The sequence below is a fragment of the Vigna angularis genome, chromosome 9, assembly GCF_016808095.1.
Source record: "Vigna angularis cultivar LongXiaoDou No.4 chromosome 9, ASM1680809v1, whole genome shotgun sequence".
NCBI lineage: Eukaryota > Viridiplantae > Streptophyta > Magnoliopsida > Fabales > Fabaceae > Vigna > Vigna angularis.
Genome location: NC_068978.1, coordinates 20,921,258 through 20,942,280, shown reverse-complemented (window position 1 = coordinate 20,942,280; position 21,023 = coordinate 20,921,258). Strand labels below are relative to the sequence as shown.

The 21,023-nt window shown below is 35.5% G+C and overlaps 1 protein-coding gene and 2 long non-coding RNA genes across 5 annotated transcripts; 1 reads left to right on the top strand and 2 right to left on the bottom strand.

Annotated features, from left to right (window-relative positions):
• Nucleotides 1-158: 158 nt before the first annotated feature.
• Nucleotides 159-2,208, top strand: LOC128194095 (uncharacterized). Of its 2 annotated transcripts, XR_008245413.1 has the most exons (4): nucleotides 159-416; nucleotides 1,369-1,403; nucleotides 1,494-1,693; nucleotides 1,789-2,208. XR_008245413.1 is itself a non-coding variant. In XM_052868824.1 (3 exons), the coding sequence occupies exons 1-3, from the start codon at nucleotides 1,380-1,382 to the stop codon at nucleotides 1,865-1,867; spliced, it is 303 nt and encodes a 100-aa protein (XP_052724784.1). In that variant the 5' UTR covers nucleotides 1,330-1,379; the 3' UTR covers nucleotides 1,868-2,208. The 2 variants fall into 2 exon arrangements, 1 of the variants encoding a protein (XP_052724784.1); XM_052868824.1 differs by lacking the exon at nucleotides 159-416 and having other exon boundaries at nucleotides 1,330-1,403.
• Nucleotides 2,209-4,700: 2,492 nt separating this feature from the next.
• On the bottom strand, nucleotides 4,701-6,576 carry LOC128194048 (uncharacterized). Its single transcript, XR_008245336.1, has 2 exons — nucleotides 5,117-6,576; nucleotides 4,701-5,026 (listed from the first exon to the last, which is right to left on the bottom strand). It is a non-coding gene; the product is annotated as an uncharacterized LOC128194048 (long non-coding RNA).
• A 929-nt stretch (nucleotides 6,577-7,505) lies between these two features.
• LOC108347198 (uncharacterized) lies at nucleotides 7,506-9,957 on the bottom strand. 2 transcript variants are annotated; one of them, XR_001833847.2, is made up of 6 exons: nucleotides 9,437-9,957; nucleotides 9,223-9,301; nucleotides 9,032-9,112; nucleotides 8,782-8,903; nucleotides 8,145-8,190; nucleotides 7,506-7,730 (listed from the first exon to the last, which is right to left on the bottom strand). It is a non-coding gene; the product is annotated as an uncharacterized LOC108347198 (long non-coding RNA). The 2 variants fall into 2 exon arrangements; XR_008245163.1 differs by lacking the exon at nucleotides 9,223-9,301 and having other exon boundaries at nucleotides 9,437-9,955.
• Between the last annotated feature and the right edge of the window lie 11,066 nt (nucleotides 9,958-21,023).

Sequence of the window (21,023 nt, the reverse complement as noted above, 5' to 3'; positions counted from 1 at the left end):
TTAAACTACAAGTTCTCTTTATTAATGTGACATATATATATATATATATATATATATATATATATATATATGAGTAGTAATACGGTGACACGCTTACGTGTCACTTACATTCATTTGACACGGTCCACGTCAGCTTTTTTAAAAAAAAACTGCAAAGTGATGGAGGGTAAAAGTGGAAAAACACCTAGGGTTTGTGTTTTCAGATTCGAAATCCCCATTTGAGTTTTCTTAAGAAACTCGATTTCCACCACTGTCATATGCTTCTCAATTTCATCTTTCAGACACCTTTTTCGTTTGATTTTACGGTCCAGGTTTGGTCTTCAGATTTGTGTCGCGCGTTTCGTCTTCGGATTTGTGTCGCGCGTTTCCATCAAGAAACTCCATTTCTGTCGCGCGTTTCGTCTTCGGATTTTACGGTACAGGTTTTTGATTTTTTATTTTCTGTGTTAGGCTGTGTAGTTTTTGTGGCAATGTAATTTTTTGGTACATCGGTTTATTGATGTGGGGTTGTGGGGGACCAATCTCTGATTTTTGGGTTGATGGGAGGTGGGGTTGGTTTGTTGGTGATGTGTTCTATGTTGGAGGTGGGGTTGGGGTTGCTTTGCTGGTAACGTGTTTTATGTAGGAGCTTTATGTGTGGTGCGACAGGAAGCAGAGTAGTAAAAAGGTTGAGTCTTTTGAGTTTCATTTTGACCCTAGGGTGTAGGCGTGATACGGGGTCCATTCGGTTTAAAATTGGGGAGGTGGTTTTTTAGACTTTTGAGTTTGTTTTTGTCGCTATGCCGTTGACTGAGGTTGGTTTTTAAGACCCTTTATGCATGCATGAGTTGAGTAACGAGCTGCAGGAAGTGGTTATGTTGTTAATCGTATGTGGTTATTTGTAAATCTGGTTTTGTACTGCCGTAGAAGTTTTTTATATTCAATGAGACAATGAGAGCCTTAGAAACAACGAGACCCTTCACAACCTGCTAAGCCAGTGAGCTTGCAGGGCAACCTTTTCTTCCACTACCAAACGAAATCAGATTGCAATATTCTCCCTGCATTAGCTGGTTATCTTGTTAGTCGGATGTGGTGATTTGTAAATCGGTTTTTGTACATCTGTAGCAGTTTTTATATACAATATCAATGTCCACATTTTAAAGTGCAATAAGTGGTGTTATGGTTAGTTATGCATGCATTAGTTAGAAACATTGTATTTTTTGGTACAGTAAGTGGTCAATGTTCAAATTTTAATATCACGATTCCACTTTATGCATGCATTAGTTTGATACACTGTATTTAACCAATTTATTAATTTGAACATGTGACTGTCAAGTGAGATACATAGTATTATACAATCAATTTTATTTTGTTTTGTTAAATTTGCAGGATATAGTGATATGGACAAAGAAGTCAGTGAAATGGTAAGTATGGTGTATTTTTATTAATTTACCATTAAATATGCACAATGTTGTATTGAATTAAGTAACATACGGTTTGATTTATAATTGCAGGCCTCACTTAGAGTTAGGCATCGAGTCCAGACACAACATATAGTTCAAGTGAACGGTTGCCTATCATCCTTTCAAAAGGAACGTTTAAAGTCAACACCTTTCAAGTGGTTGGTGGATATGGTTGATGATATGGTTATTTCTAGCCCTATTCTTATAGAGTTAATCAGTAGGTGGCAAAAAAAATGCCCGATTACACAACGGTTGGTCTTCTTTAAGTATATGTTTGTATTGTTTTAAATGGTTTTTTAAAACAGGTTATTAATTATAATATTTCACTACTGTAATATCAATGCAGGAGCAGTTACAACTTATTCGACAACAAACGGTGTGTGATTGGGTATTACATGAAGGAAATATGCATAGAAGTACAGTAATGAAGAACTGTGGAATGCTATAGCAAATGAAGAAGTCATGAAATAGGATATAACTTGTAATGATGTTGCTGGAATATGATAGAATATGAAACAATTTTTGTTCTATGGTTTTTTAAGTTGTTTACTATGTATAGTGAAGGATTAGTTATGCACTAGTATCACCAATGTCCATTTTGTGTACATAAGCTATTAACTAAATTAGCAGAACTTGCAGTGAACAAAAGTTATTGAGCAAATAACCATATAAAACTTAACAGATAACCACTAACTGTTCGAAAAATATTTGACATTGAAATTGAAGTTGAACACTTGTATTGTTGTGTCGTCCGTCTCTCTTCGTTCAAGCCTTGCTTCTTCTCGTTCGTTCAAGCCTTGTCTCTCGTCCGTCTTCTCTCTCGCTGTGTGACTGGATCCTGGACAACGAGAACATTAGCAGAATGGAAGCCCTAAATCTATACGGCATTGTCTAGGATTGCTAAGAAATTATCAAATTTTGACATGTATAAGATGTTCAAATATGTACCTAATGTTATTTGACAATTTTGACATGTATAAGATGTTTAAATATGTACCTAATGTTATTTGACAATGTACACTATGTGTTTGTAATAAGAATAGTGGTTGGATTTCGAAATGAATTGTTTTTACTTTGCGTTTGTGTTTGTTATAATGACAAAATTAGTGATTGAAAAATCAACGCAGCATTATAATAAAAATTTGAACAGTACGAGACCATTTTCACTAAAATTAATGGTAATTAATGCGAAGGATTTGATAAATTTCTGAGTGGGGAGATGGGTGTTGGTGATTGATGTGAACGCAAGAAGCGTGGAGTGACCCGTGATGAGTAGGGGGACGAAGTAGTGCAAGGAATGAGTGAGACTGCTGAAAAAAGGGTTTGGTAATCGTTTACAGGACCCCTGTAAACGATTACCCGAGAGAAATTGTGAATTTGTACAGAAAGTCCAACACAGGTACTCAGTCAGATGAACACAGGTCACCATTGGACAAAAAACTGACTTTTATGCTAATCTGTACCTGTCTGAGGCTTGTGCAGGTGTTCCAGAGGTGGGAGAGGGTGGATGGTGATGTAATGTGAGGCCAAGGAGGGTGGGGAGACCCCTCATGAGTTGGAGGAGCAAGCTGTGCAAGGAATGAGTGAGACTGCTGCAAAAAGGGTCTGGTAATCGTTTACAGGACCCCTGTAAACGATTACCCGAGAGAAATTGTGAATTTGTACAGAAAGTCCAACACAGGTACTCAGTCAGATGAACACAGGTCACCATTGGACAAACAACTGACGTTTATGCTAATCTGCACCTGTCTGAGGCTTGTGCAGGTGTTCCAGAGGTGGGAGAGGGTGGATGGTGATGTGATGTGAGGCCAAGGAGGGTGGGGAGACCCCTCATGAGTTGGAGGAGCAAGCTGTGCAAGGAATGAGTGAGACTGCTGAAAAAAGGGTCTGGTAATCGTTTACAGGACCCCTGTAAACGATTACCCGAGAGAAATTGTGAATTTGTACAGAAAGTCCAACACAGGTACTCAGTCAGATGAACACAGGTCACCATTGGACAAAAAACTGACTTTTATGCTAATTTGCACCTGTCTGAGGCTTGTGCAGGTGTTCCAGAGGTGGGAGAGGGTGGATGGTGATGTGATGTGAGGCCAAGGAGGGTGGGGAGACCCCTCATAAGTTGGAGGAGCAAGCTGTGCAAGGAATGAGTGAGACTGCTGAAAAAAGGGATTCAGTTTTAGGCACCCCTCATGAGTTTTAGGCACCATTTTGTATGACATAATTAAATTCATTATAACACACCATTAATAGAGATTCAGTTACACAACATACACAACAAAATGATATATTGTACGTTTCAAATATTACAGTTATCCATGAAATAGTGTTAAAAGAGTGTTAAAAATGTGTTGTTGGAATATCGCGGTCCTTCAGTAAATAACCGAATAAAGTTGTCCATATATCCAGTTAGTGCATCAAAGAATTAAAACTTTGATATTGAATTTAACCAGTAATATTGTTGTACAAAATAAAATTCAGAAATAACCACAAAGGTCTAACAACATAACCATTTATTGTAACCAAATCAGCGCCTATGCATTTAGTGAACGAGCGCTCTCTACACGTGACCGAGCGTTCGTTCTGTACAGCTGACCGAGCGTCCAGCGTTTTCGCCCATTTATTGTAACCAAATCAGCGCCTATGCATTTAGTGAACGAGCGCTCTCTACACGTGACCGAGCGTTCGTTCTGTACAGCTGACCGAGCCTCCAGCGTTTTCGCACATCGCCCTGTCGCCCAGGACGCTCGTCACATAGCGAGCGCACGAACATTTCATAGCAAGCTGACGCTCGTCGCCCCCTGCACGCACAAGAGGACGGTCGTCCACAGAAGATCAAGTCCACGCTCGATCTGCTAGTGGACGCTCGTCCATACGTCCGTCGCTGGCACATGGACGGTCGTTTAAAGGTCGTGCAGACGCTGGACCAGATGGACGCTCGTCCAGACGCTCATCCAGAAGGACGGTCGTCCAGATGTGGACGCTCGTCCAGACGCTCATCCAGAAGGACGCTCGTCCAGAAGATCGTAGAGAAGTGGACGCTCGTCCATAAAATTGGACGGTCGTCTAGAAAATTGGACGCTCCTCCAGAAAATTGGACGCTCGTGGTGGTGTACAAAATCAAATTGCATAAATAACCACTTATATTGTTGTAGAAAACCAATTCAATAAATAACCGAATAAAGTTGTCCATAAAGTTAAACACTTTTAATTTTCACGAAATGAACTTCATATAAAACTTATAACATAACGAACATTACATAAGCACTTAATGCAACAACAAATTGATCAACATAAGTTAAGTAGTTCACAAATTTTTCTAAATAACACATCCATGTGACCACGCACAATATTCGACAACAAACAACAACGATAAATCTGAAATACAGGCAAGAAAATTATGAAAGTTTTAAAGTTGTTGCATTTATATTGTTCTTCTTTCATCCAGTGCCTTGAGGTTTGTGAAGAGGTGGAATCAATTTCGATAGAATGTCATCAACGGAGCGTGTTGGAGGCTTCTTGGTATCAATTGGTATTGATAGACGTACTAGGTCATCAGTTGGGCCCCCAATATCACTTCCAAAAACCTGCACAATCCGAGAGTATCATTTAAAGTCATAGAAAAGTTTACAACATATATAATAGTACAATAGAAAATTGTTCACCAAAATCTTTACCTTGACAATATTCCTCAGAGTTATGTCATAGGGTAATACATGCAAAACAATTAATTTCGTAAGAGCTGATTCCACAAGGACACTAGAAACAGAAAAAATGGAGAAAGAAACTTTTGGTGTTAATCAAGCACTTAGCTCTATGAAAGAATAATCTATATTTAAATTCATAAATTAGATGAAACTATTCTCTACATAAAATCCAAGGAGTTATAAATAACAGTGGCCAAACACCATATACAAACCACAAACAACATAATCACGCAATATATCTAGGGGCAAACAGGGCACAATGCAAAATGCTAATACAACTGACCAAGAAAGGGCAACCTAGTAGTGATAGAAATAAAATATATGTGATGGATTCCAAAGCAAATTTATCACTGAGTAAAAAACAGTGGATGCAGGTAAATAACATATACAATACATAAATTAAAAATAAAATGGTGCCAGAAGCAAATGTATGAAAAATTCAGGACACCTTAAACTGATGTTCAACTCTCATGACAATATTTCCCTTTTTCTAACTCAAAAAAAATATCATCAAACAGATAATAATGAAGGAACACAGAGGGAGCCAATGCAGCATGGACAGGGAGTTTTCGGACTATAACAAAAAGGGGAATCATTTCAATCAGTTCATGGGAAGTAGCTCCACCATTGGCGCGAAGACAGTTAGAAACGTTTGCGTTGCATTTCGTGCTGCTGCTGAGCAGAATAACCGTGCTGGGTGGGTGCCATTTTGCAAACTATTCCAATCACTATTCCCTCTGATTTCGTGGAACTTTTTCACTCTCTAGCTCTCCATCGACACTACCCTTTTTCCATTTCTTGTAATCATCTCACACTTTATCCATTTATTGCAATATTCCCTTTTGCAAATAAGCAAACCAAGCCCAAAAACACTAAGGACAGTAAATAATCCTACAGGTTTGCCCAATCCAGAATTTTATCTCTCACAACATTTCCCCCTTTAGTCTAGGGTTTCCGATAAAATACCAAAAATAAAAACAAAGATAGACAAATTCTGAGAAAAGAACAAAGGAACAACAGTATCATACTTTATATTATTCAAACGGTACAAAGGGGAGAAATAAGAAAGGGGACAAACCTTCCGCGCTCCACATCGATCACGTCCGGTACGAACTTTGCCTTCGGCTACACCTTCGCTGGTACAAACTTTTCCTATCACGTCCAGCCTCCGGTGGCAGCAATGGAGTAGGGTTTGTGTTTTCTCCCTCGATCTCTCTGGTTCTCTCGTTATCTCTCGTTCTCTCTCAATCCTAACCCTAGCTCGAAATTTCGAAATTTGAAATCCCACACACGATCCTAAGCCAGCAAGTTAACTTGAGCGTTTCGAAATTTGAAATCCCACACACAAATCCTAAGCCACACAGTGAAACGCAACGTTTCATTTAACTTTTTTACCTACCAACTCAGCACCAGCCCATAATGTCAAATGACCAAGCTATCCTTCATGATGTTGACAGTTTTCGGGGCCCACCGCGTGTCAAATGAATGTAATTTGCTTTAACCGTGTCAAAGAATCATTTTTGTATATATATATATATATATAAAAAGAGAGATAGATGTCACATTAATAGAAATGAGTCAAAGGGTCAACCTCTCCTTTGTGAAGACAGTGACAGGTGTTTCACATCTTAGACCTACGAAAACAATAAAATAAAGTGAAAAACAAACTTTAAATTTGTTTGTAACAGGTCGTACTTAAGTATCTAAAAACAGATTTCCATACAGTGAAGATGATACAATTTGGGAGGGAATGAATGAAGAATATTCCGTAGCCACTGGAATTTATTTCCGTTGTCTGTTGGCGAAAACAAGGGAATAAAACTTTGCTTAAATTGTATATCAACTATTTCTTTTTCTAAAATAGTATTCACTGTATATATAGAGTCTAATTAGTCGTTTTAGTGTAATAAATGTTTATTTTACTTTTAGTAAAATAAGTAAAAAACTATATTCCTAATATAGAAGATTTTAATTTTTGTTAATTTTAATTCACTGTATTAATTGTTACATGTATTAAAAAAAATTAAGGTTTATATGTAATTAATCTTGAGAGAACTAACTAATACAAAAACAGACTTTTTAATTTTGTTTTCCAATAGATTTAGATTCGACATACTTAAATTATAGACTTAGATTTGATACACTTAAATTTTAAGTGTTGTTAACTAAGAGACTTAATTTAAGTCTGATATTGACCAACAGACTTTCTTGACACACAGATAATTATAAAAAAAAATGATAATGGATTTAATTTTATTGTGACCAGCTTAAATTTACTATTTTTTTAATTTTATTTATTTAATCAGTAAACCAAAACCTAAAATGAAAAGAATCAAATTATCTAGTAAATTATCCAAAATCACCAAAACTAAATGATTATGAATTAAGCTTGAAATAAAAAAAAATATTAAACATATGAAAAATTTGGAAACTATATATTTTAACATTACATTTCAATTTTTAATATAAATTTATTCAAATAAATACTTTTAAAAGTACTCAAATTAATCTTCACATTGTAGGAGATAACTTGTCCATTGCCAATAGACTCCATGAAGTGTTTCCAACTAATCTGCCTGTTACCCTGTAAAAAGAAGAAAATTAAATATTATAAATAATAAAAGAAACTGAAGAAATGTACAATAAAAGAAAATTAAGAAATAAAAGAAAAATAAAGAAAGCCTTAAAAATGAATTTTCTAGTGTCATTTTTAAAAGTTTTCTATCAAATTAATCATGATAAAAACCATGCGACTTCACTGAAACTTTAAATCTATATTAAATTATGTTTTAGTTTGAATTTAAATAATTATTATCATTAAATTTAAATTAGGTCTGTAAGTTATAATCCTAATAAAAACCAAAGTAGAAAAGCCTTTTACTTATATTATTTGGGTGGTGAGAAAACGGAGATAGAAGAGGTGGCTCTTTCTTTTGTACGTGGCGCTATAAATGGGACTAAATCATACACACTAATATTAAAAATAGTTTAGCCTCACCAGAAATTTCAGTTGTAGATCCCATTGCAACACCTAATGATATGTCCTGCATCATAAATATATTTTTTAAGTGAAACACATTTGACAAGCTTAACCTTATATGCAAAATTGAAAATTATGCTTAGCAAAATAACTTATGTGGAAACCATACCAACTTGTTCTTGAAAGGGAAAATGATTAAACCGGCATGCTCTGCAGCGTTTCCCATAATTGATAACAAAATGATGCTAATGAAGTTAACAAAAATGCCCCAACTTATTCTATAAAATATAAAGTGTTAAAGCTTGTTCTACATCCTTAATAAGTCAAAATGAGTGTCATATATTGAAAAGGAATTGTTATTTCTTTAGCAAAATTGTTGGAGTAAAGCTTATGAAATGTGTTGAATCAAGGGTAAAACATCAATCACCTCTTGTGCATCAAAAAATTGTCGATGTGTTTTTAATTGAAAGAAGATGTATCCGGCATATGCTAGAAGCATAACAATGCCGCTTGCTCTCTCCATCATGCACCATTCAATTGTTTAAGACCAATCAGATCAAATGTTTTCTTCACAATATAACATAAAGCAATGCTTCCTTGACTATCCTTCTAAGACAAAAAATAAAATAAAAAATATGTAAAAAATAAATGAAACCTGTAGTTAAGAAGAAAATGATGGAGGAAAATGGTGAGCTGAAGTTTGGTCAGGTCGCTCCCAGGACAAAATCTGCTTCCCAATCCAAATGGAATAAAAGAACCCGCTCTTGCTGTGTGATTCTGCAGAATACATAATTTTAAGACACATAACATATCATCTTCTGTTCCTCAAAATCAAACTCACATGTTCAAGAATGAGCGGAAGAACATTCTTTTTTTCAAAATTAATTACTATATATCATACATACTTCCCATCTGGAAAGATCGAATTCCTTTGGATTGATGTAAGTTTCAGGGTCCATATTTCCATCCTTTTGGTATAGTAAAACCTGCAATTTTGCATTTTCCCATAAATGCTAAGGTATTGTAATGAACGAAAATTTTTAAATGTTGTAAGAATACTGAAAAATATGGCACTAAATAACTAAACTAAACTAACCATTGATGCTGAGGTCAACCTTTGCCTGTCTAAATTTAGCAAATGAGATAGATGTTTTGCACAGCATCTCATGGATAACCTATTCAGAATATAGTTTTCTCAAACATAGCTTTTTTAAACAGCTTCATATTTCTCATCTTAATGATTCAGACCCTCATAAACATAGATTACATGCCATCAAGAACATATTATATATAAATATAAATCTATATACCTTCGAAAGATATTCCATTTGCTTAATTTCCTTTATGTATCAGACAAAAAAGGACCATTGCAATGCTGGTCTGTCGCGTCTACTATATCGCCGCAAGTGGTCATCGCCGGCTGGAGGAGAGAAGAGGCTTACAGATTGCCGCTTGGAGGTAAGAAAAACATGAATCGTTGCAGATCGCTGGCCGCACTCACCAGTGCCTCCATTGACGCTACCAGCGCAACCACCATCAACCACCACGGGAAACCCGAAAGCGAGAATTAGAAACCCAAATCCCCATTTCGAAACCCTAACCCCCAAAAGAACACACGAAATTCTCCAAATCAGAATCCCCAATCCCAAAATCGTAACTTCAAAAGCCATTCCTTCAATACTCGAACATGAAAGTTGGTTGACACTATTCCGTCAACGCATCGCTGCCGGTGAGCCGCCAAAAGGTCGTCGTTGCCGGCTGGATGAGAGATGGGGAGGGAGAGAAATGGAAGGGTTTAGCACTCTGAAACATAAAAAAAATTAAAAAGATAAATTTAAAATTTTATTTTAGTATTAGCATCTGTTATAAATTTAAACAGTGTAAAATTTAAGTCTCATCCTCTTTAAACAGACTTAAAACAAAAAATTTTAAGTCTCTTGTTTAATTAAGAGACTTAAAGTAGTTTATTTTATTTACAAAATTTACATAGTATATTTTTTAAATATAAATTTAAGTCTGTTATCAGATTAATAGACTTAAAGTAGCATCTTTTATATACAAAATTGTCACAAGATATTTTTTAAGTCTGACATTTTATTAATAGACTTAAATTTACAGACTTAAAAACTTCTTTTTGCATTGTTTCATGATTTGACAAACACTTCAAAAATCAAATATGTGTTTATTTATCTTAATTATTAACTGATCAAATAAAATTAAGGGAATTAAAATTTTATATTAAGAAGATAATTTTTTTCTCATCATATTCAAAATATTTTAATATTTATTGTAAACCGATTATTTATTTTTGTTAAATATTAATATGTTAGATATATTAGATTATTATATATTTTAAATAAATATTTTATATTTTTTTTATCTTTAGTTAGTATAATGTCAGAACCAGTAAAATCAAAGCACGTCTCGCTTAGTGGAATTCACATGTCAAGAGGTAGACGCGACACTCAGATGACGAACGCCAGGTGTCAAGCGAAGAGAATCAGAAAGTCAGTTAGTGGAAAACAGGTGTCGATTGAAGAGGGGACGTTCGTTCTGACGCGCGGAGCAAAACTTGAATTTTCAGAAAAATCTACCCCACTCTCTGCATGCACCCCTTTCCAGATTTCTGAAAAATCCCATTCTCTCCTCCTTCTCTCTACGTCTTCTTCATTTTCTCTCTGAGAAAATACTCACTTTCTCTCCTCCGATCACTATTCCGGCACCGTAGGATCACTACCGGCGTCCCAAGCTTTAGTTTGATCCGATTGGTTTCAAATTCTGAACGGATAAGTTTTTCTTGTCTTAACCGTTCGTTCTTGTAAACATGCAAACCAAGTTCTGGTTGCATTAGCCCTTAGTTTCATTCTGATCGAGTTTGGTCTGTTGTTTTACTTTGGATCGAAGAGTTGTTGAGCGTTGAGGGTAGAAAGGATCGTAGTTCAGAGAACTGAGTCCCAGTCTGAGGAACGTACGTTCACGCTCAGAGGTAAGGGAAGCTTATTTAATTTAATTTGTATGCTGTTGAAATGTTTGAACGTTCGTTTAGTTGATTGAATGATTTTGATGCATGATGACTGTGTGATTGGATTGCATGAACGTTCGTCGAGTTACTAATTTAAAATGAAGTATGATTATTGTGATATTTGACTATATGATATATGATGGTTGCCATGTTTTGATGCTTGAAATAAATGAAACTTATATGATATGAGCGGTATGAAGTATGAAAGTTGATCATGATATGAATGTAATAAATGGTGAAACTATATGTTAATAAATGAGCGTAAATATAAATAATCCTGATATGAGTTCCCCTAAGAAATTGTACGATCGTACTGAACGGTCCTCGACTGTTCGATTTTTCTAGTGAAGTTGGTTAGGGGTGCATTCTTTCATTTGGAAGGAATCCTATTTGAGAACGAGCGTTTGTATCTCAAACCACTATGCTTGAGCGTTCGGCCAAGTATAGCTGTGTATTGTTGCCCTGTTATAAATTTAAATATCTATATATGTAGTTATTTGAAAACACGATCCCAGTAATATATATATATATAAGTATAATTATCAAGCCTTTTATTATAAGTTTAGTAGTGCTCGGTCTTACACCAAGCGCTCGTACTCGTTTCTTGTATAGTCTATCTTGATGAAAATAGCGTTCGTTTAACTTCAATAGAATTTTCTTCTCTACCGTGCTCGGTCATTTACTGGCATTCGGATTTCTTGATGTAAAATCAAATAAGTTAAACATTCATAAGCGTTCGGTTTCTTCATGAGAATTCTTCTAAGTATTATTGTTGAAATATCTTGAAGTGTCTGTATCGATTGGTTGCAGCATAGAGTCGTAGCCTTTGACGAGGCCCTTTCAGCGTTCGGTCAGAGTTATCAAGAGTCAGTTTATATAATTGAATCACTTTGTAATGAACGTTCGATTCGTTCGTTCCTTGCTATATTTAGTACTCTCGGTTTCTCTCTCAAACTGACAGTAACCCTCTCGGTCTTATTCTATTCTGGAACTGGAGACCTCTTTGTCTCGTTCCAAGTGTTCGTCCTCGTTCTAAAGGAGGATGGAACGTTCGGTACCTGATGTCCTTAATAATCTTTGAACAAAGAGGAAATTGAAATGATTGGTAATGAAAGACAAACTTGAGATGATTGATAATGATTGATGAAGAAAATATGAGATGAATGAAATGTTGTGGATTTGTACGAGCGTTCCAGGGAGGAACGACTCAGGTTTGAGAATTTGAGATTTGTAAAGTATGATTGTGGTTATGCTAATGCTGGCAGTTCATCCTGATGTTTCGTGGGTCCTCGTCCTCACGTAGAGGAGGGTAGGTCATGTGTGGAAACGGCAGGAGGTCCCATCCTTAGGGGTACTTTGGATGAATAGGACTAACCTCAGGTGGCAGCTGATGAGAGTATTCTAGTTACTACATCACCCGGGTGCACGAACGCCTGTAGCTATGCAGATTTCATACAGTCCGGACAGTCAGTCTAATGATAGGCTTTGTATGATACATACGTTGAAATTTATTTGGTGTTGGATTAATTGAAATGTATGTTTATGCCTGAATTAAATTATATAAGCTTACCCTGCGTTTCCTGTCGTGTCTGGTTTTGAACGTCCGTCCTTGTCATTGCAATGATTATCCGTGTGGATGTGAGCAAAAGGAGACGAGCGGCTGGAAGAGGCGCTGGAAGAAGAAAATTTGGTAGAAGTGGAAGTGAAGAACGAGCAGTAGGAACGTTCGGCTAGTAGAGGATTAGTGTTATCGTGAGGTGATCGTTCGGTCACCCCTCTTTTGTTTTTATCTGACCGTTCGGTTTTTTTCTTTTGTAAACCGTTCGGTCAGACTTGGGTTGTTCTTGTAATTATATTATAACTCTTTTTGTAAGGTCGTTCGGCCATGAGCGTACGCTCGACTCTAGTGTAAGACTGATTCTGGATTATTACTGTGATTATTCTAATATATAGTTTATTGCTGTATTTTTGGGATGTTACATATAATATTATTTCTATTTATATTTTGGACTTAGTTTATATTTATTTTATTATAAATTCAATATAATATATTTATATTTAAGGAAGATTAATATGATACATAGTTCTTTTACTATATTGAACATGATATTTAGAGCCTAAGGTTTTTCGGAAATTTTTTGTCACCCATATGTCCATTATAATTGTCGTTGTCGTAGTTAGAGTAGTCGCCACCGTCATTGTCGCTAAAGCATCAGTTTCAATAAGCGACTACACGGTTATGCTTCTTTCGTCTAGGCGACTACAACGTCATTAAGATCATCACCGTCGGAGTTTAGACGCATTCTCACACGTCAATCATAGTTTATTATTGTTGTCTTTTCCAATCGCACGTAGCAGCACATGTGTCATTGTCTTCGGTGCCGACCACCTTCGTGGACTCGTCATGACCTATTCTCCCTAGATTTGGCCTTCCTACATTGATTGGGCTTGTTTTCGTGTTTAGGGTTTTTCTCTCTCCTACTTGTTTATGGCTTATTTCCATGTTGTTTCTTTTGACCTCTTTCTCTATCATTACTACGTTTGACATGTCCATACAAACTATGTCAATGTGCATTTATGTATTGATAAGTCAGAGGACACTAATTATGTGACTTTGGCATCAAACGTTAAACTTTGGCTTAAGAATCAAGGGTATGTTGATCATAACACTCTGAGCGAGATAACTATTGATTTTGTTGCAATTACTTGTTGATTCAAAGTTGATGCTCAGTTATGCATTGTTATCAAGGGTACCCTTCACTCTTCTTTAAAACAAAATTTTCATTCTTAGGAAACATGTTTTGAAATCTGGGAACACGACATATACACCCATGATACTCAACTTAGTTATGGTGTTTGTCATATCTTTTCAATGTTGTTGCTCCTCGATATTAGGACTCTATGACTGATTATATGAGTAAAATTCATGCTATTTTTCATGAATTTAATAAATTATTGTCTTTTGCCTATACTCCTACCCCAGAAATAGAGCAATAATCAAAGTTCTTCATGATATTGGCATTACACAGCCTTGTTGATAAATATTTCCATATTTGTTATCAAATTTTAGGTTCACCTGTTGTACCCACTTTGACTTCTACTTGTTCCATTATTTTGTGTGCACCTACTAAACTCATCGATGATACACTTTTTTATTGACTCATCGATGATACACCTATCTCAACATCATCACTCTCACAAGTCGGGAAAAGATGTCACAAGTGTGACCATTGTGGTAGGTTAGGTCACAAGATTGGCAAATATGTTACATGGTCGTTCTCCTAGATTTGTTGTTGTTGTTCAGACTACTCCTCCCTCACAATCACCTACTAGGATCCTCTTTCATTCGATATTACGGATTACTCTATTATTTTCAATAAATTTCTTAAATGGTATAAAAATCAACAACTTTCTTGTTCCACTACATCTATAGCACACATAGGTACATATTTTGTTGGCTTGACTCCATCTTCTTCTCTTAATTCTTGGGTTCTTGACTCAGGAGCCACATATCACATTACTAGTAACAAATCTTTGTTTTCTCTTTATCCTCTCCGGATCCTTTACTTTTTTTTACAATGGCTAATGGATCTAGTACTTTAGCTCATGGAATTGGGATTATTAACCTTTTTCCTTTTTTATCCATTGATAATGTTCTTTATGTTCTTGGGTCTCCTTTTAACTTATTATCCTTTAGTTTTCTAACTCATTCTCTTGATTGTGTTATCTCTTTTAATAAATACTAGTACAGGTAAGGGCTTTTATATTAGTTATTTTGGAGATTATGCTTCAGTTCTTTAACCAAAATATATTCAGACGAGGTAAAAAATATATAACTTTAGGCTTCAGTTAACCAAAGCTTGTTCTTTACTTTATGCTTCAGTTCTTTTTGAATAAGAATCGAAGCTTATTCTTATATATATATTTTTTTTAAAAATCAATTTCTTCCTATCCTTACGTATTTTTTACCGAAGAACCACTATGTTCCCCACAAACAAACAAAGCCACCACTACCTTTCCCACCTCCACATTGAACAAAAGAGATTAAAAAAATATTTGCATTAGAAAAAACAAATTATGAAATAGAAAAAAAAATTGAAGACAAAAAAGAATGAACCTCTAACCACTTTCAAAATGGGAAGAAAATGTATGCTCGTACTGACAACGCGGCAACACACTTCACGTTGGCTACAACGAAGGGAAGGAGTGGAGGAGTGACGTCGAAAGTGACAACGTGGTTCGCATTTGGTGACAAGGAATGGTGAAAAGTGAAACTTGTAGTGGAGAACTAATATGGCGTAAATGAAAAAACTTTGGTGAGAATATAATTTTAATCCTAACATACAAATAAGTCTCAATTCTTTAAAGAACCGAAGCATACAGTTGTGCAAATATTTTGAAAATATTTGCACAATTATAGGCTTCGGTTCTTTAAAGAACCGAGGTCTATAGTTTCACAAATATTTACAAAAATGTCACCAATTACATTTTTGAAATTATTTGGAAAATTATAGGTTTCGGTTCTTTAAAAATCAAAGCATATATCGTTGTAGACTTCGGTTACCTTAAAATCAAAGGCTATAGTTGTACAAAAATTTCAAAATGTCATCGCGTTTTGAAATACTTCGTTTTCCTTGAAACCAAAGCTATTGAGTGATTTCAATATCATTTTTTTGTAGTAGTGAAAGATTTTGTTCATTTACAAGACCAAAGTTCGAGACAAGTGATTGACACTGAATGTGAGTCTCATGGTCTTTATCATCTCCACCCTTCTACAAATGTTGGAACGGTTATGAAGTCTCCATTTCTTTTTCTTGATTAGTTAGGTCATCCCAATCTTGCAAAATTGTAGCAGCTTGTTCCTAGCTTATCCAAGTTGTCTAATTTAGTCAGTGAGTCATGTTAATTAGGAAAACATATTCGTAGTTCCTTTCCTCGTAGTGTCTCACAACATGCTTCGTCTCTTTTTGTCTTAGTTCAATATGACATTTGGGAACCTAGTCATGTTAAGTCTAATTTAGATTTTCGAAATTTCATTACTTTTATTGATGATTATTCCCGATGTACTGGACTGTTTTTAATGAAAAATCTAATGCTGTCAAAATGGGTTGTAACCCGCGAGCCAACCCGGCTCACCACGGATTTGAGCCGAGTTGGGTTTGGAAAAAATGTAATTTTTTTATGCGGGCTAGTTTTCAACCCGGTTCACTTAGAACCCGGCTCACCGGGTTGAACCCGTGGTGAGCCAGGTTGGCTCACCAACCCATCTAATTTAATTTAATTATTTATTTATTATTTTGTGTTTTATTAGTTAGTATTTTTTTTATATTGTAGATGGTGATAAAGAATAAGATGTTTCTAAGACACAAAAATATTATAGATTTATATATTCAAGACTCTAATATTATAAATGGACAAGTGATACAAAAATTATCAATATTAAAAACTTATTTTTTCGCCTTTTGTACATGTTTTTGGATTACGTTTGGATTGTATGATATTGTTTTTTATTTTGAATTGTCTTTGGAGTTTAACATCATTTTAGTGTGACGTTTATTTAGATTTGAATTGAAAAAAAATGTAATTTTTTATTTTAAAAAAACCTTATTATTAAATGAGTGAGTGAGCCAACCCGTTTAACCCACCAACTAGTGGTGGGTCAGACCGAGTTCAAATTTTTTCAGCTCGCTAATAAGTGAGCCGGGTTGGGTTGACTCACTAAGTAACCAACCTGTTGTAAGCCGGGTCTGGTCGGGTCGAGCTGGGTTACCTGTTTTGACAGCTCTAGAAAAATCGTTCTGATTTATTTTTATATTTTTAAAACCTTTTATAATAAAATTAAAACTCAATTTGGTGTTTCTATTCAAACTTTGTGACTTGATAATGGCCATGTGTAACATCCCAAAAATACAGTAAAACCATATAATAGAATTAATTACATTTAATGATAAACCAATTTAGTTTTATATTAAACAAGCGAACGATTTTGGCCGAACGGCCTTACATAGGTTTGTCAAAAGTAAGCTGTACAAGATAAAGGGAAAACATGACCGAACGACTTACAAAAGTCCAATTACCGATCAGTCAAATAACAAAAGGGAAAGGAAGTGACCGAACGGTCACTTCATACTAAACTACTAACTACAACCGAACGTCCTACTGTTCGGCCTTCACTTCCACATCTACGAGGTTCTCGTCCTCCAAAGCTTCTTCTTCCAGCGCCTCTTCAAGTAGCGCGCTTCCATCTGCTCACATCCACACGGATGATCATTGCAACGACAAGACGGACGTACAACAAGACAACACAAGGAAAACACATGGTAAGCTTATGTAATTTAATTCAATTGTCAAACATACAATTCATACACCAACACACATATGAAATTAACAATACACTTAAAGCAAGGCCTACTACTAGACCGACCGTCCGGATTGTATGACATTTGTGTAGCTACGACGTTCGTGCACCCGGGTGATGTAGTAACTGGGATACTCTCAACAGCTGCCACCCGAGGTTAGCCCTAACTGTCCAAAGTGACCCTAAGGACTAGGACCTCCTGCCGTTCCCACACATGACCCACTCTCCTCTACGTGAAGACGAGTACTCACGGAACATCAGGATGAATCGACAGCTTAGCATAACCATAGTCATACCTTACCACTTTCAAATATTCAATCATGAGTCGTTCCTCCCCGGAACGCTCGTTCAAAATCCACAACCTTATATTCATATTATATACTTTTCATCTTTCATAATTTCCCACGTTAATATCGTTTTTATCACACTTTCCAAGAACGTCAAATAACGAACGTTCAGCCCTCTTCAGAACGAGGACGAACGAGATGAACGAGACCGTGAAATCTCTCATTCCAGAATAAAATAAGACTGAAGGGTTACTTTCAGAGTTTAAGAAGAAATCGAGCACAACTATAAAATATATGTAACGAACGTTACTTATAACACGAATCTATTAAATGAACTGACTCTCGTGAACTACAATCAACACTTGAAGAATACAGTAGGTACGGAAGACTCTAGGTTGGAGACAGCGAAGGTATACGTGCCACGCCCTTTAAAGAATCGACGTAGAATAATTCATGTATATATATATATATATATATATATATATATATATATATATATATATATATATATATATATATATATATATATATATATATATATACCAAGACTAAGTGTCGGTCAATAACCGAACACAGTAACGAAATTTCTACAGAGTTTGGACGAACGCGGTTTCATCAGGATAACTAAATTAAAGGTTTATGAGCGTTCGGTGTAAGACCGAACGCCACTCATTATGGGAGTGAGAGCTGAGACTTATCAATAATTTATAATAGGAAAAATTTATAATCATAAGGATAAACACATTGGGGACATGGTTGAAGAATAACTAAACATGCAAAATATCTGTTTACAAGATTTTCATTTTCTCACGTAATACACAAGTGAATCTATGTTTGGCCGAACGCTCAAACATAGTACTATTACAAGAAGGCGCTCGTCCTCAACTAGAACTCTTTCCAAATGAAAGAATTCACTCTCAAAAGAGTTTATAAGAAACACCGAACGGTCAAGGACCGTTCAATGACAAACGTTCAATATCATAGGGAATTTATTATTCAGTATTCACATATATTCAAAGTCATTCCTCAGCATAATACTTCATAATTTCATACTTACTACTATAGCCCATTTCACATACTCATACATTAACTCAGTTATTTTCACATATCAAATAATCAATCATCACATAGTCATGCTTCATACAACTCAACGAACGTTCATGCAGTATAGTCAAAAACATAAGAATTAAATTGAATAAGCTTCCCTTACCTCTAGTGTAAACGGTCATCCTACTGACTGAAGTTGGTTTGCCAAAGAACTAAGATTTCCTTCTACTCCCAATAGTTCAACTAATTTACGAACCAAAATCAAATAACATACCAACAATGATTCAGAATTAATACTAAGGACTCATGAAACCAGAACTTGGCTTGCATGTTGGCCAGAACGAATGGTTAAGAAAGAGAAGACTTACTAGTATCAGAACGTTGAAGTGATCGGTTCAAAATGAAGCTTAAGACGCCGGACACACTTCTACGGTTTCTGAAATGTGATCGGAGGAGAGAAAGATGATTTACAGTAGAGAGAAGGGGGGAGTTTGCTAGAGACAAGAAGGAGAAAATGAAAGATCAGATTTTGGGAAGGAGGGTGCATGCAGAGGAGAGTGAGACAGAAGTTTCAGAAAATCATTTTCTTCCCACGTCCAAACGAGCGTCCGCTCTCCTTCCGACACCTGCCTTCCACTATCTGATTTTAGAAGTTTCGGTGATTGACACCTGGCGTCTGTGCAAGGGATTTCGAGTGCGTTTTTAATACTCTGACGGAGGGTTTTTGGGTTTCGTTTTCCGAGGTCTGACACCATGAATATCTTTCCTATTCCAATTTATGACTGTGAATACTTGTCTTTCGTCTATTTCTTTTATGACCATCCCAAAACTTGTCAATGATGCCTTAGCCCATTCTAGTTGGCGTCAAGCCATGCTAGATGAACTAAACTTTATTCAGAATAGTGGAACTTGGGAGCTTGTCCCATTACCATAGAAAATCAGTTGTTGGTTGTAAGTGGATTTTTGATATCAAAATTGATCCTGATGGAAATATTGATCACCTTAAAGCATGTCTTGTGGCCAAAAGGTTACACAAAATTTTTTGGTTGGATTATGGTGATACCTTTTGTTCAGTGGCAAAAAGGTGACATTTGTTCGTTTATTTACAATCATGGTGACTCTTCAATAATAATTTCTTTATCAACTAGATGTTTTACAGAGATTTTAAAGAAGAGATTTATATAGAGAAACTTTCAAGGGGAGTCTTTTGGGTTGGTAGAAATATTAACTTATTATTTATTTGGGAATGTCGACCTTTGTCTAAATATATACATGAAAACATCTTACCCTCGAGTGAGAGATAATTTCTCAATTTGTGAAATAAATTACTAGATCTAAAGTTGTATGGTCTTCAGAATAGTTTGGTGAAGTGTTTAGGATGTACTTGGAGAGTTCATGTCGTAACTTCATTCAAATGCCTTATAATGTATATTGCATTTGCCAGATACTTTTTTATTTATTTATTTACAGATTTGGTTAAGAATAAAACAAACATGTTAATTACTTTAAAAGAGTTCCATCATTTGTTGCAAACGTTCATAAGAAAAACGAGATTCCACATCAATTAGTCAAAGTAACTTTAAAAAAAAGTAACTTATAGCAATTTTTTTATTAGTTTTTATAACAACTAACGTAGACCAATGTAAAATGTGTGCTCTATAGTAGAGATGTGTTTTTGGTAAGAAAGGCAAGTCTTTAAGAAATCTCAACATGTGAAAGAGAGTCTTAGCTAGCGCATTGGTTACTCAACAGAAAATGAGCATTAACAAGTGTGGAAAGACAAAGTAATTTCGTTATTTTCAACAACGAAAATGATTTTTATGGAAAATTTCATTAAGGGTTGGAGGGTTTGACAAATCTTTATTAACAAATTACTAAGTTATTCATCTGAATGAGTACACTTGACTTTTAAAAAAGTATTAAGTTTTTTTTTTCCATTTTTTGGTTTTTGTTTTCAACTTGTTCATTTGTACTAGGTGGAACTTTCCATTAACATGTACAGGAAAATAATAAAAATTGTGATAGCAAACTTTTTAAGTTAGGTGTCCAAAACATGAAGAGATATTATGATAACGATGAAGGTGCGGAAGCTATGGATGATAAGGGGTAAAACTCGCGTTTTGGTGGTGATGGGATGGTTCTCTTAGAGAGGTGGGTTATCAACCCTAGAAGAAGGTGGTTAG

Coding starts and splice junctions, on each gene's coding strand:
- LOC128194095 (XM_052868824.1), top strand. CDS start 1,380: ATGGACAAAGAAGTCAGTGAAATG. Junction 1,404..1,493: donor ACAAAGAAGTCAGTGAAATG/GTAAGTATGGTG, acceptor TTATAATTGCAG/GCCTCACTTAGAGTTAGGCA. Junction 1,694..1,788: donor AAATGCCCGATTACACAACG/GTTGGTCTTCTT, acceptor ATATCAATGCAG/GAGCAGTTACAACTTATTCG.